Below are 12373 nucleotides of genomic sequence, written 5' to 3' on the forward strand. Positions count from 1 at the left end.
TTGTGGACTGAGAGTAGGAAGGGGGCAGAGACAGGGGAATCATGGTTGGGAAAAGGGGAAGGGAGAGGCGAGGGAGTAGGAGGCACCAGAGGGACATTCTGTAATGATCAATAAAGCAATTGTTTGGAATCAAATGACCCTGCCTGGTGTCTCAGGGGCTGGGTGTGTCTGCACCCTTGCCACTATCTACCCTGGCGCTCCTTCTCCACCACTGTCCCACACTCCTTCCGCAGCGCCCCGCCCTCGCCATTCCCAAAATCCTTAGCTCCCGCCAGATTTGTAAACTCGGTTTCCGCTCCACATTGACAAATACAGTACTGTGCAAAAGTCTTCGGCATTTTAGACACTTTTGCACAGTACAGTATTTTGCAAAAATGACCAACTGTGACACTTGTGAACCAGCAACACAGAATAAATAAATACTTCCTTTTAAAATTACATTAAAATACTGATTAATATTAAAGCTCGATGATGAAATGCATCAGCGTCTCCAGTTCACAAACATAGCCACAGATCACCTAAGACAGAAAATTTGAGAAGAGCAAGAGCTCAAAACCTTTCATAAAGCTCACAGACTGACAAGTAGTAACCCCTTCCTTGTGTCTGCCTATAGAACACAAAATTGTACTCCACAGGAACAGTCCATATTGTCTGTGCTATGAACGATGCCAAATTAAGCAACCCCCTTCTTCCTGGTCTATATCTCTTTGGTCCCTCTATATTTATGTTCTCAAATGCTGTTACTGTTCCTGCCTCAACCTCCTTCTTTATTAGGCCATTCCAGAAACCAAATACTTCATGAAACACCTCCTGTACCTAATAAAGTGGCCACTGAGTGTACATTCATGGTCTTCAAGGTTCCATGTGCTGTGCATTCAGAGATGCTCTTCTGCACACTACTGTTGTAACACGTGTTATTTGAGTTACAGTCACATTCCTGCCAGCTTGAACTAGTCTAACCATTCTCCTTTGACTTCTCCTCCCATTAACAAGGTGTTTTCACCCACTGAACTGCGGCTCACTAGATGCTTTTTTGCTTTTCGCAGCATTCTTTGTAAGCTCCAAGAGACTGTTCTGCATGAAATTCCCAGCAGATCAGCAGTTTAAGATACTCAAACCACCCCATCTGGAACCAACAATCATTCCACAATCAAAGTCACTTAGGTCATATCTCTTCCCCATTCTGACATTTGGTCTGAACAACTGAATCTCTTGGCCATGTCTGCATGCTTTTATGGAGTGAGCCACATGATTGGCTGATTAGATATTTGCATTAACGAGATGTACAGATGTACCTAATAATGGGTCCACTAAGTGCATTTACCATTCAGATCTCCATTAATCACCCCCCTCTCCCTTCACCTTAAATCAATGCCCTCTAGATTTTGACCTACCTACCATGGGAAACAGATGCAAGCTATGTACCCTATCTACACCTCTCAGAGTTTTATGGACCTCCTCATGTCACTTTGAGGCACTGCTCACTCCAGAGAGAAAACAGATACAGTCTATACAACTTCTCCTTATAACTCAACCTGGGCAACATCCTTATGAATATTTGCTGCACCCTCTCTCAAGCTTAATTACATCCTTCCGACATGGTGCGGCAACCAGAACTGCTACACAGTACTCCAAGTGCAGCCTGGCCAGTATTTTGTACAACTGTAATAAGGCATGCCAACTCTTCTCCCCATTGCTTCAGCTGATGAAAGCATTCACCACCACCTTGTCCAGCTACCTGTATACTGCCACTTTCAGCAGTCTAAGTGATGCAAATAACTGAATTAAACAAAGGAAAACTTTAAAACTTTAAAGTAATCCAAAATAATTTGTGATTTGTAAACATCCAGTTGCCTCAAAATCTGTGTCTATCATGCCATACTGACCTGGTACAGAATCAGCCGGCTGCTTCCAAGGTTATGGAACGCCAGCAAGACTGGGGACTATGACTGGTTACCACATCAGATTTGACAATCAGCCAAACGGTAAACACTCTGAATCTGTTTGGTATGTTCCCAACTCCAGTATATTCATAGCCCAACTATAAAAATCCAGATTTTAATTCCAATCTATGAAAGTTGGCTAATCCAAACAGAAAGGATATGCAGCAATGAGCTTGGTGTCACTGAATGGAGGTGTTCTGCAAAATAGTGTCCAATTTACTTCCACTCTAACCCTCATCTTTGGTGAAACGCGATATCGCCTTCCAGACTCAACACTGAATTCAACAATTTCAGATAGTCAGCCATTCCAGTTTGGTATTTCGGGCATTCAGTTCTTCTCTCTCTTGTTCATTTCCTCCCATCTCGGACATACCTTTTCTTATTCATTTGCCTTTACTGTCTTTCAGCTACCAAAATGGAATGGCTGACTATCTGAAATTGCTAAATTCAGTATTGAATCTGAAAGGCTATATCATGTCTCAGTCTCTCCCACTTTCCACACTATCACAGTCCCTTCCTTCTGCTCTTTCCAGCTATCTGCAATTTGAAGTCCACTATGTTGCAAACCCTCACTTGAAATCTCACCCATTTCTCTACCCACAGATGTGGCCTGACCCAAGTATTTCTAAAATGGTATGTTTTTTTTATTTGTATTTACAGCACCTGCAGCATTTTGCTGTTTAGAAAACACAAGGCAGGTTGGAAACAAGTGAATATTTAAATAAACATTCCAGCAGGAAGCAATAAGCACTGTACTAAGTCAAATGCAGAAATAAAAAAAGGTACTGCCACTTAAAGCCAGAAGTCCCCTGTAATTACCCTAAAAGCTGCAACACAACATAAACATTTTATGGTTCTCTATTTCCTTCTGGAATTATCATTGAGAAATAGCAGGCCACTGTCGTTGTGTAATGAATTGCGACACCTTTTTTAAATTTATTTGAGATACTGTGGAACAGGCTCTTCCAACCCTTCAAGCTATACTGCCCCAGCAAGCCCCAATTTAAGCTTAGCCTAATCACAGGACAATTTACAATGACCAATTAACCTATCAACCGGTACGTCTTTGGAACGTGGCAGGAAACCAGAGCACCGGAGCACCGGGAGGAAACTCACACGGTCACAGGGAGAACATATAAACTCCTTACAGGCAACAGCAGGAATTGAACCCGGGTCACCTGTAAACCACTATGCTACTGTGCCACTTCTATTAATAACTGAAATTCTATCCAGTTTCACACTGATATTGTTGAAGGCACACTGCATTAAAGTACCATACAGCGCCACCAAGTATTTATACATCTGCTTTCCACAGTAAAGCTGGGCAGTCTAAGAGATAGGGGAGGTTTCCGATCCAAGAGTGGAAGGAAGTCACCATGTTTCATTTCCTTTATTTCCAGAAAATGAATTTACATAAGCAACTGGTGTTTCAATTTTCACTTCCGTAACTGAGAGAACAGGAAATGAGAGGGTGAAGAATCAAGGGCAACCATAAAGCATAATCATGAAAACTTCACCAGTTGCCATGGGGAAGAAACCAACACCAAAAGAAAACAAGAGACACAAGAAACTGCAGATGCTGCAATCTGAAGCAACGAACTGTCTGCTGGAAGGCCTTCGCTCTGCCCACATCAGTCATCCTGAGCCTCTGGTTAGGTTCAACTCCTGTACCAACCCAGCTGACCCTGTCAGCTCTCAGTCTTTTCCAATGCAAAGGATAAGGCCCAATACCAATTAGAGAAACAACACCTCACATTCGAAGGTACAAACACTGAATTTTCCAATTTCAAGTAATCCTTACCCTACACTCTCCCCTCTCCCCCTCTGGTCCTCCCTGTTCTGTTCATTCCCATACAACCCACTCTAGCCCCGAACCAACAGTTTAGCTTGGATAAAAGATTGGCTGACTGGCAAGAGGCATAGAGTGGGAATAAAGGGGGCCTTTTCAGGCTGGCTGCCAGTGACCAGTGGTGGTCCACAGGGGTCGGTGTTGCGACCAATTCCTTTTACGTTATATGTCGATGTTTTGGATGATGGAATTAACAGCTTTGTTGCCAAGTTTGCAGACAATACGAAGATAGGTGGAGAGGCAGGTAGCGTTGAGGAAGCAGGATGTCTGCAGAAGGACAGATCAGGCGAATGAGTAAAGAAGTGGCAGATGGAATACAATGTACAGTCATGCACTATGGTAAAAGGAATAAAGGCATAGACTATTTACTAAACAGGCAGAAACATTCAAAAATCAGAGGGGAAAAGGACCTAGAGGTCCTTGTGCAGGATTCCCAAACTTGTAGGTTGAGTCGGTGGTAAGAAAGGCAAATGCAAAGCTAGCATTCATTTTGAGAGGACCAGTATATAAGAGCAAAGACCTAATGCTAAGGCTTTATAAGGTATTGATCAAACCACACTTGGAGAATCGTGAACAGTTTTGGGCCCCTTATCCAAGAAAAGGTTTGGCATTGGAGGGGGCCCAGAGTAGGTTCATGAGAATGATTCCAGAAATGAAAGGGTTAACGAGAAGTGTTTGATGGCTATGAGTCTGTACTCATTGGAGTTTAGAAGAATGAGGGAAAATCTCATTGAAACCTAATGAATATTGAAAAGTCTGAGTGATGTTTTCTATAGTGTCACAAACATTTGAAAACCTGCAAATGCTGAAAATCAAAGCAACACACACACACACAAAGTGCTGGAGGAATTCAGCAAGCCAGGCAGCATCTATGGAAAAGAGTAAACAGTGAATGTTTCACGCTGCAATCCTTCTTCAGGGTTGGAAAGGCGGGGGGGAAGATGCCAGAATAAAAAACAGGCGGAGGGAGAGGAAGGAGGATAGTTGGAAGGTAATAGGTGAATCCAGGTGGGTGGAATCATATAGGAGAAGAGAGTGGACCACGAGAGAAAGGAAAGAAGAAGGGGCCCCAAGAGAAGGTGATAGGCAGGTGAGAAGTGGCAAGAGGCCAGAATGGGGAATAGAAGAGGGGAGGGAGAGGGAAAAAAATTACCATAAGAATAAATTTGATATTCAGAACGTGAGGTGTTGCTCCTCCAACCTGAGTGTGGCCTCAGTGCTGCCGAAAAGGAGGGCATGGACCGACATGTCAGAACGGGAACGGAGATAGGAATTAAGATCATTGGCCATTAGGAAATTCCACTTTTGGCGGATGGAGCGGAGGTGCTTGACAAAGCAGTCAGTCCCCCAATTTACACTGGGTCTCACCAACACAGAGGAGGCTGAATTGCGAGCACCGGACACCAATAGGAGACCCCAAGAGATTCACAAGCCAAGTGTTGCCTCACCTGGAAGGACTGTTTGGGGCCCTGAATGGAGGCCAGGGAGGAGGTGAATGTGCAGGTGTAGCACTTTGGCCACCTGCAGGGTAAGTGCAGGGAAGCATATCGGTGGGTAGGGACAAACGGACAAGGGTATCATGAAGGGAGCCACCCCTGTGGAGAGCAGGAGGGGAGATAAAGACGTGTTTGGAGGTAGAATCCCATTAAAGATGGTGTAAGTTGGTGGATGCAGAGGTCCAAGGGGTGGTAGGTGTGGACAAGGTGACAGGAAGATGGGATGAGCGCAGATATCCGCAAAATGGAGGAGTTGCAGGTCAGGGCAGCACCAATGGTGATGTCAGGGAAAGAAAATCCTAGTGCTAGGAATAGATGCGGCAGAGACAAAGGAACTGAGAATAAGGAATAGCATTTTTACAGGAGACAGGATGGGAAGAGGTATAGTCAAGATAGCTGTGGGAATAGGCAGGGAATATTCACACAGTATAAACCCATACATTTAGTGACTGTTCAGTAGACACTTTCAATTTAAAAATATTGCCCAGTTCCACCTTTCCTCACATCACAGAAATCCCAAACAGAGCATTTAACACAATCAGTCTCTAAAATGTTAATACTCCTCACACAGAAAATAGTGTTAATTCAACCACCCTGCTTCATTATTCCTTGCAACCATCTTCATCTATTCTCAAATGTGACCCTATTTTCCATTTCAACCCTCAACCAAAGCAATTCTCTGCAACTCTGGGCTAGACTGCACTATGCGCTTTCTGTTTTAAACCTCTTGTGAAGATTACATTGATAAAACTTTATCCTCGACTTGTCAAGTTTTGGAACCAGATTTTACTCTCTTTGATCCCAATCAACATAAATGCAAGCATGTGTTTCCAATTACATAAGTGTTCAAACAAAAATGGGCTAATTTCTTACTACCCAGGTATTCCTTAAAAACCTGCCCTTTTACATCCTCCAATTGGTATTATGAGAGGATTTACAGCTAATTTTTTGGATAAAGAATGTACATTTCTATTCTTGAATTAACTGCCTCATATTTAAAACAGAAAGATAAAACAATTTTAGTAAAAAATACATCAACATTACATTTCAAAGGATTTCCAGAATTTTTCATAACATTTTACTGTTTTGATCGTCATATTTCGTTTAATGCAACAGAGCTCTAAAATTTATTTTCACAACAAAAAAAAACTGACAGACTATTCTAACAAGTTTTTCCCCACATATGGGGATATAGAAAACTGTCCTGCCCAAAGATAAATGGTTAGAAATAAGCAGCTGTTACAATGTCCTGCTCACTTTGGCTAGGGCTCAAGAAGGTTATTACAGCACAGCCTCTGCAATACAGCTGCCAAGTGTTCAATCTTTTTAAGTATCTAATTTTACTCTTTAAACATGACCAGGACTAAAAGTATTCACTCCATCATCACCCAAATCCCCAGTTTAAATGCAAGACATGTAATATACAGGACTCAATCCTGAAAATGCTATCATCCACCAGAATTGATATCTTTTACTATTTCAGGATCATCCTCTTCCAGAATAGGTTGCTTGCCGTCTTTCTTCAATGCCTTCCGTTTCTCTTTCATCTAAAATAAAAGAAAAAAATTACATTTTTGAGGAATCATTTAGAATTATAGTCATAGAAAGTTACAGCACAGAAAGAGGCACTTCAGCCCATCTAGTCCATGCCAAACCACTTTAACTGCCTACTCCCATCAACCCATGTATCCCTAAACAAACTTTAATTACATGTTGAAGTCGAGCTCACATGCACCACCTGCACTGGCAGCTCGTTCCACATTCTCAAGACCCTCTGAGTGAAAAAGTTTCCCCTCATGTTCCCCTTAAACTTCTCACCTTTCAACCCATAACCTCTGGTTGTAGTCCCACCAAACCTCAGTGGAAAAAGCCAGCTTGCATTTACTCTTTCTATATCCCTCATAATTTTGTGTACCTCTATCAAAATGTCCTCCCAATCTTCTACGTTCTAAGGAATAAAGTCCAAACCTATTCAGTCTTTCCTTATAACTCAGGTCCTCCAGACCCGGCAACATCCTTGTAAATTTTCTCTGTACTCTTTCAACCTTATTTACAACTTTCCTGTAGGGAAATGACCAAAACTGCACACAATACTCCAAGTTAGGCTTCTTCTGGGGGGAAAAAAACTGTTTCTGGATTACACAGCTGTTGAAATTTATTAGATTAGACTAGCACATATTTTACATTCCCCAAGAACATCTTGTATATCACAGCAGTCTGATGGACAACATCAAGCTGAAAGATGAGGAGCAACCTAATAAGGTCTGTTGCAAGTTGACAACACTGGACCAAGATAGCAACAGGATCCACCAGAGGGATCAGAAGTGGAGACGGGGTGGAATCTCAAGTCCTTAAGTGTCAATATCTCCGAGGACCTAACCTGGTCCCAACATATCGATGCAGCTATAAAGCAGGCAAGACAGCAGTTAGATTTCATTAGGAGTTTCAGATTTGGCTGGTCACCTAAAACACCAGAAAATTTCTACAGATGTACCGTGGAGAGTATTCTGACTGGCTGCATCACTGCCTAGTATGGAGGGGACTACTGCACAGGATTGAAATAAGCTGCAGAGGGTTGTAAAATTAGTCATTTCAATCATGGGTACTAGCCTCCATAGTACCTAACACATCTTCAAGGAGCAGTACCTCAAAAGGGCAGCGTCCATCATTAAGGACTGCCATCACAGGTACAGAAGCCTGAAGGCACACACTCAGATAGATATATAGTTGAGAGTCATTATGTTTGTTAATGTAAAATACAGTGGGGTTCACATGTATTTTCCACTCCCTTTCAGATTCACTTATTTATCACATGTACATCCAAAGATACAGTGAAATGCATCATTTGCATTAACAACCAACACAACCGCAAGGATGTGCGGGGGTGGCCTATAAGTCATAGGGTCTTAGAAAAGTACAGAGGCCCTCTGGCCCATCTACTCTGTGCCGAATCATCTACTCCCATCGACCTGCACCCAAACCATTGCCCTACCATCCATGTAACTATCCAAACTTCTCTTAAATATTGAAATCGAGCTTGTATGCACCACTCACACTGGCAGCTCATTCCACAATCTCACTGCCGTGTGCTGCTTAAACTTTTCAACTTTCACTTAACCCACGACCTCTAATTGTAATCCTACCCAACCTCAGTGGAAAAAGCCTGCTTGCATTTACCTTATCTTTACCCCTCATTCTGTATACCTCTTCCAAATCTCCCCTCAGCCTTCTACGTTCCAAGGAATAAAGTACTAACCTATTCAATCATTGCCATGCCCACAGTGTTCAGCAGAACAGCAGAAGCAACAGAAGCTCCTTTCCTTCCTCCTGATTCAGTTACATCATTTCACTGCTGAGTTAAATCTGTGCTCACATTAATTATGGTGTTTTTAATTAAATTGTAAATAATTATGGAACAATTTTCAAATGGGAAAAACAGACCTAGTAAAAACGGGTGCAAAACTTTAAAAAACTTGATGAAGTTAGAAGCATATATTGAGGTGACAAGATGCTTTGGCAGGAGACTGAGCCACTGAGCAAAATGCCCAACTTGCATCCAGACCACTGAGCTAAAGGTCCAACTTCCAGTAGACTCTGACAATGAAAACAGCCAGAAGTGGAGGATATGAATTTCAGATCCAAGATGAGCCGCTGGATGAGCATCGCCATCAGAGGTAGTAAACGAAGATCTAATCATCTTATTCAATAACAGGAACCATGACTTGTTAAAGTGTAACCATGACGTACTGAGAATTGTGAATTGTACCCCATGGCTCTGACTGAGTGAAGATTCTGTGACAAAAAACTATAGACAGACACCTAAACACGAGAAAGACCGCAGACGCTGGAAATCCAAAGCAATACACAAAAAATACTGGAGGAACTCAGCAGGTCAGGCAGCATCTATGGAAATGAATAAATAGACAATATCCTGGACAAAGACCCTTCTCCAGGACACCTGTTTAAAGTAAAAGGAAATTATGAAGGACCTCTGGCACTACTCAAGTTCCAATTTTCTTTCCCCAAAAATTTTAACACCTATCCTAATTCATGAACAAAAATAATACTATATTTGGATCAACAGCAACAATTTAGAAGGCTGTACAATTGCTTTAGATTAACTAGAGAAAAGGAATGAAACGAGGGATTTGTTAATGGTACTGCTTTCATTTTGTGAGTGCAAGAGAGCCATCTAGTGGCAAAGCAGGGAATTGCTGGCTACAATTTTAATGTCGCTAAGTACAGAAATGCTAAAAGTCATGGTGGAGGTGTACGGTTATTTTCCCTTGATCTCTGACCTCACCAATAAACAAAACGTTTTATCCCCCTCACTCTTATGACCACTATCTCCTTGTAAATAGTTCTGAGAAGAATTGGCAATTTGGATTCAAAGACAGTTCGATCATCTGGCAGGAGAAGCTGGTAGCTGGGAAATCTCAGGACACGTCAGCCATCTTAGGAACAAGCTAAAGGGACATTTGTGACTTGTAGGACTGCATATTTTCTAATTCTCCATCTTTGATAGCTGCAAACAGGAGTATATTCAAGACCATGATCAGTAGGGTTTTTAGACATGCAAGAAAAGTGAACTAATTGTATAGCTGCTCACGCTCAGGTAGTTTGTGATCTAATCCCCTGAATTATTTTGCTCTTAAACCTGGTATTCTTCGGACATTGCAGAATAAAGCTAATGGCACATTGCTCTACATCTGGAGGAATCAAAGCTCATAGTACGTTTATTATCAAAGTATGTATACTATATACATCCTTGAGATTTGTCTCCTTACAGGCAGATACAAAACAAAGAAACCCAACAGATCCCAATAAAAAAAGACCAAACACTCAATGCACAGAAAAAAAATCAAATTGTACAAACAATAAAAGCAAATAACATTCAGAACTGAAGTTCACTTAAGAGAGTCCACAGCCACAAAGCCAATCCATAAGGCCTTAGGATACAGGAGCAGAATTAGGCCATTTGGCCCATCAAGTCTGCTCTGCCATTTTATCATGGCTGATCCATTTTCCCTCTCAGCCCCTATCTCCTGCCTTCTCCCCATATCGCTTCATGCCCTGACTAATCAAGAATCTATCAGCCTCTGCTTCAAATATATTCAATGACGTGACCTCCCTGTGGCAACTAATTCCACGGATGTACCACTCTCTGGCTGAAAGAAATTTCTCATCTCTGATCATCATCACCGCAGACCATTCAGGAGCCCAGCATTTACAGGCCAAAGCCCTCGTTCAGTGCAGACAAGACTATACACTCCCAATAACCACATGTGGTCATTTATATTTAAAAAAACAGGTAATTCCTCCTTATTCTAATATGATATACTCTCTCTTATCTGTTGTTTTAATCTCCTATTGATTAAAAAATGGTGTGTAAGTTTGACCCCTGATAAAGCTTGAAAAGGATTGAGTCACAAAATTTACTAAAAATGGAGAGACACTGATAAGTTATATCCGTGAAATAGACACTACAGAACTGCTGTGTCATAAAAGTCAGCTCCAGTTAAAAAAGTTTTAATGAGATTAAACAGCAGAAAAGCGAATATCTGGCATGAGTTTCACATTCAAATAACTTTGGGGGGTGGGGGGGGAGAAAACACATTATAGCAGAGCTCCAAGTAGAAATAGTTACATGCAATAGTTAATGTTAGTTATAATAGTTAATAAGTTAATGATTCATGGCTTTTATAGTCAGCACATTCATCATAATAATCCCTACAATCTACTTCTGGTCTGATTTTTTAAATTTGAATAAACACTACCTTTGCTTTTTTTTTGTCTTTTTGCATGACTTATTTAACTTCTTTTAATATATATTTATCACAATTTACAATTTTTATTATGTATTGATTGGACTACTGCTGCATAACAACAAATTTCATGACATATGCCGGTGATATTAAACCTGCTTCTGATAACACTAAGAAATTCCACCCCGTACTGCTCTGGCAAAAAGCACTGAATTCTAAACCAGATAATTTGGATATTATTTCAACCCTCTCTCTACAAAACCACTTCCACCAAACCACAAAAGGAGCTCAACTGAACTTTAATAGATTTTACTTGCAGATTTTTTTTACATAAATCACAGCATCTTTAATATTTCCGCTCCCTTAACAACGAGCCAAATTAAGGCAGGGGAGACTCAAGAGGCAGCCGGAATATAGTACAGAATTTAAAAGACAAAATTTTACAATACAAAAGTCAGATCAATACTGTTCCAGTCCTCTGATGTAATTTAAGAATAACATATCAAAATAGTACCATGAATCTGATCCTATATGGAAAAAACTTGTAGCTGTGGAGAACAGTTTATCCCAATGACAACATTAAGCTTAATTTATTGGGAGAGGGAAAAAAAAAGACGACTTCATAAGTTCTAATACCTTCCCTCAATGCACTCCACAAGAGATTCTGGAAATCCACAGTAACACACACAAAATCCTGGAGGAGCTCAGCAGGTAAGAATCAGGATCAGGTTTAATATCACCAGCATATGTCGTGAAATTTGTTAACTTTGTGGTAGCAGTACAATGCGATACATGATAATAGAACAACTTAATTATAAATTAAGTTAGCTAAGTAGTGTAAAAATAGAAATAAAAAAATGTGAGATAGAGTTCCTGGCTTCAACGTCCATTCAGAAATCTGATAGCAGAGGATCCCACAGCACCTATGCAAAGCCCCCCTCACCAGGCTTCACCTAGCTTGTACTCCTTCCACTCCCCCCACTTTCTTATTCTGCCTCTTCCCCCCCTTCCTTTCCACTCCAGATGAAGGGTTTTGTCCTGAAACGTCGACTCTTTATTCCTACAGGTAGATGCTGCCTGATCTGCTGTGTTGCTTCAGCACTTTGTGTGTGCCTCTCTGAAGTCATTACTTGAGAGTTCCTAACATTATCGTCACTCGATTTTTTGATACCAACACTTAATAGAAGATTATACAATTCTAGTTGTCAAAGTAGCAAATACAAGTCAGCTTCAATTGAAGGTATGGCTCTGCTACTTCCAGAAGCAGTAATAAAAGATTTTTTTTAAATTATGTTGCCCTGGAAGTTAACAGGTGCCTCC

At 41.1% G+C, this 12373-nt stretch overlaps 1 protein-coding gene across 1 annotated transcript in view; it reads right to left on the minus strand.

Moving 5' to 3' along the window:
* dnajc8 (DnaJ (Hsp40) homolog, subfamily C, member 8) overlaps positions 1-12373 on the minus strand; it is a 59426-nt gene that overhangs the window by 17296 nt on the left and 29757 nt on the right. The window contains exon 6 of the mRNA XM_072246835.1: positions 6764-6835. Coding sequence (XP_072102936.1) covers positions 6764-6835 — 72 coding nt within the window. The remainder of the gene's footprint in view (positions 1-6763; positions 6836-12373) is intronic.

The sequence above is a fragment of the Mobula birostris genome, chromosome 29, assembly GCF_030028105.1.
Source record: "Mobula birostris isolate sMobBir1 chromosome 29, sMobBir1.hap1, whole genome shotgun sequence".
Taxonomy (NCBI): domain Eukaryota; kingdom Metazoa; phylum Chordata; class Chondrichthyes; order Myliobatiformes; family Myliobatidae; genus Mobula; species Mobula birostris.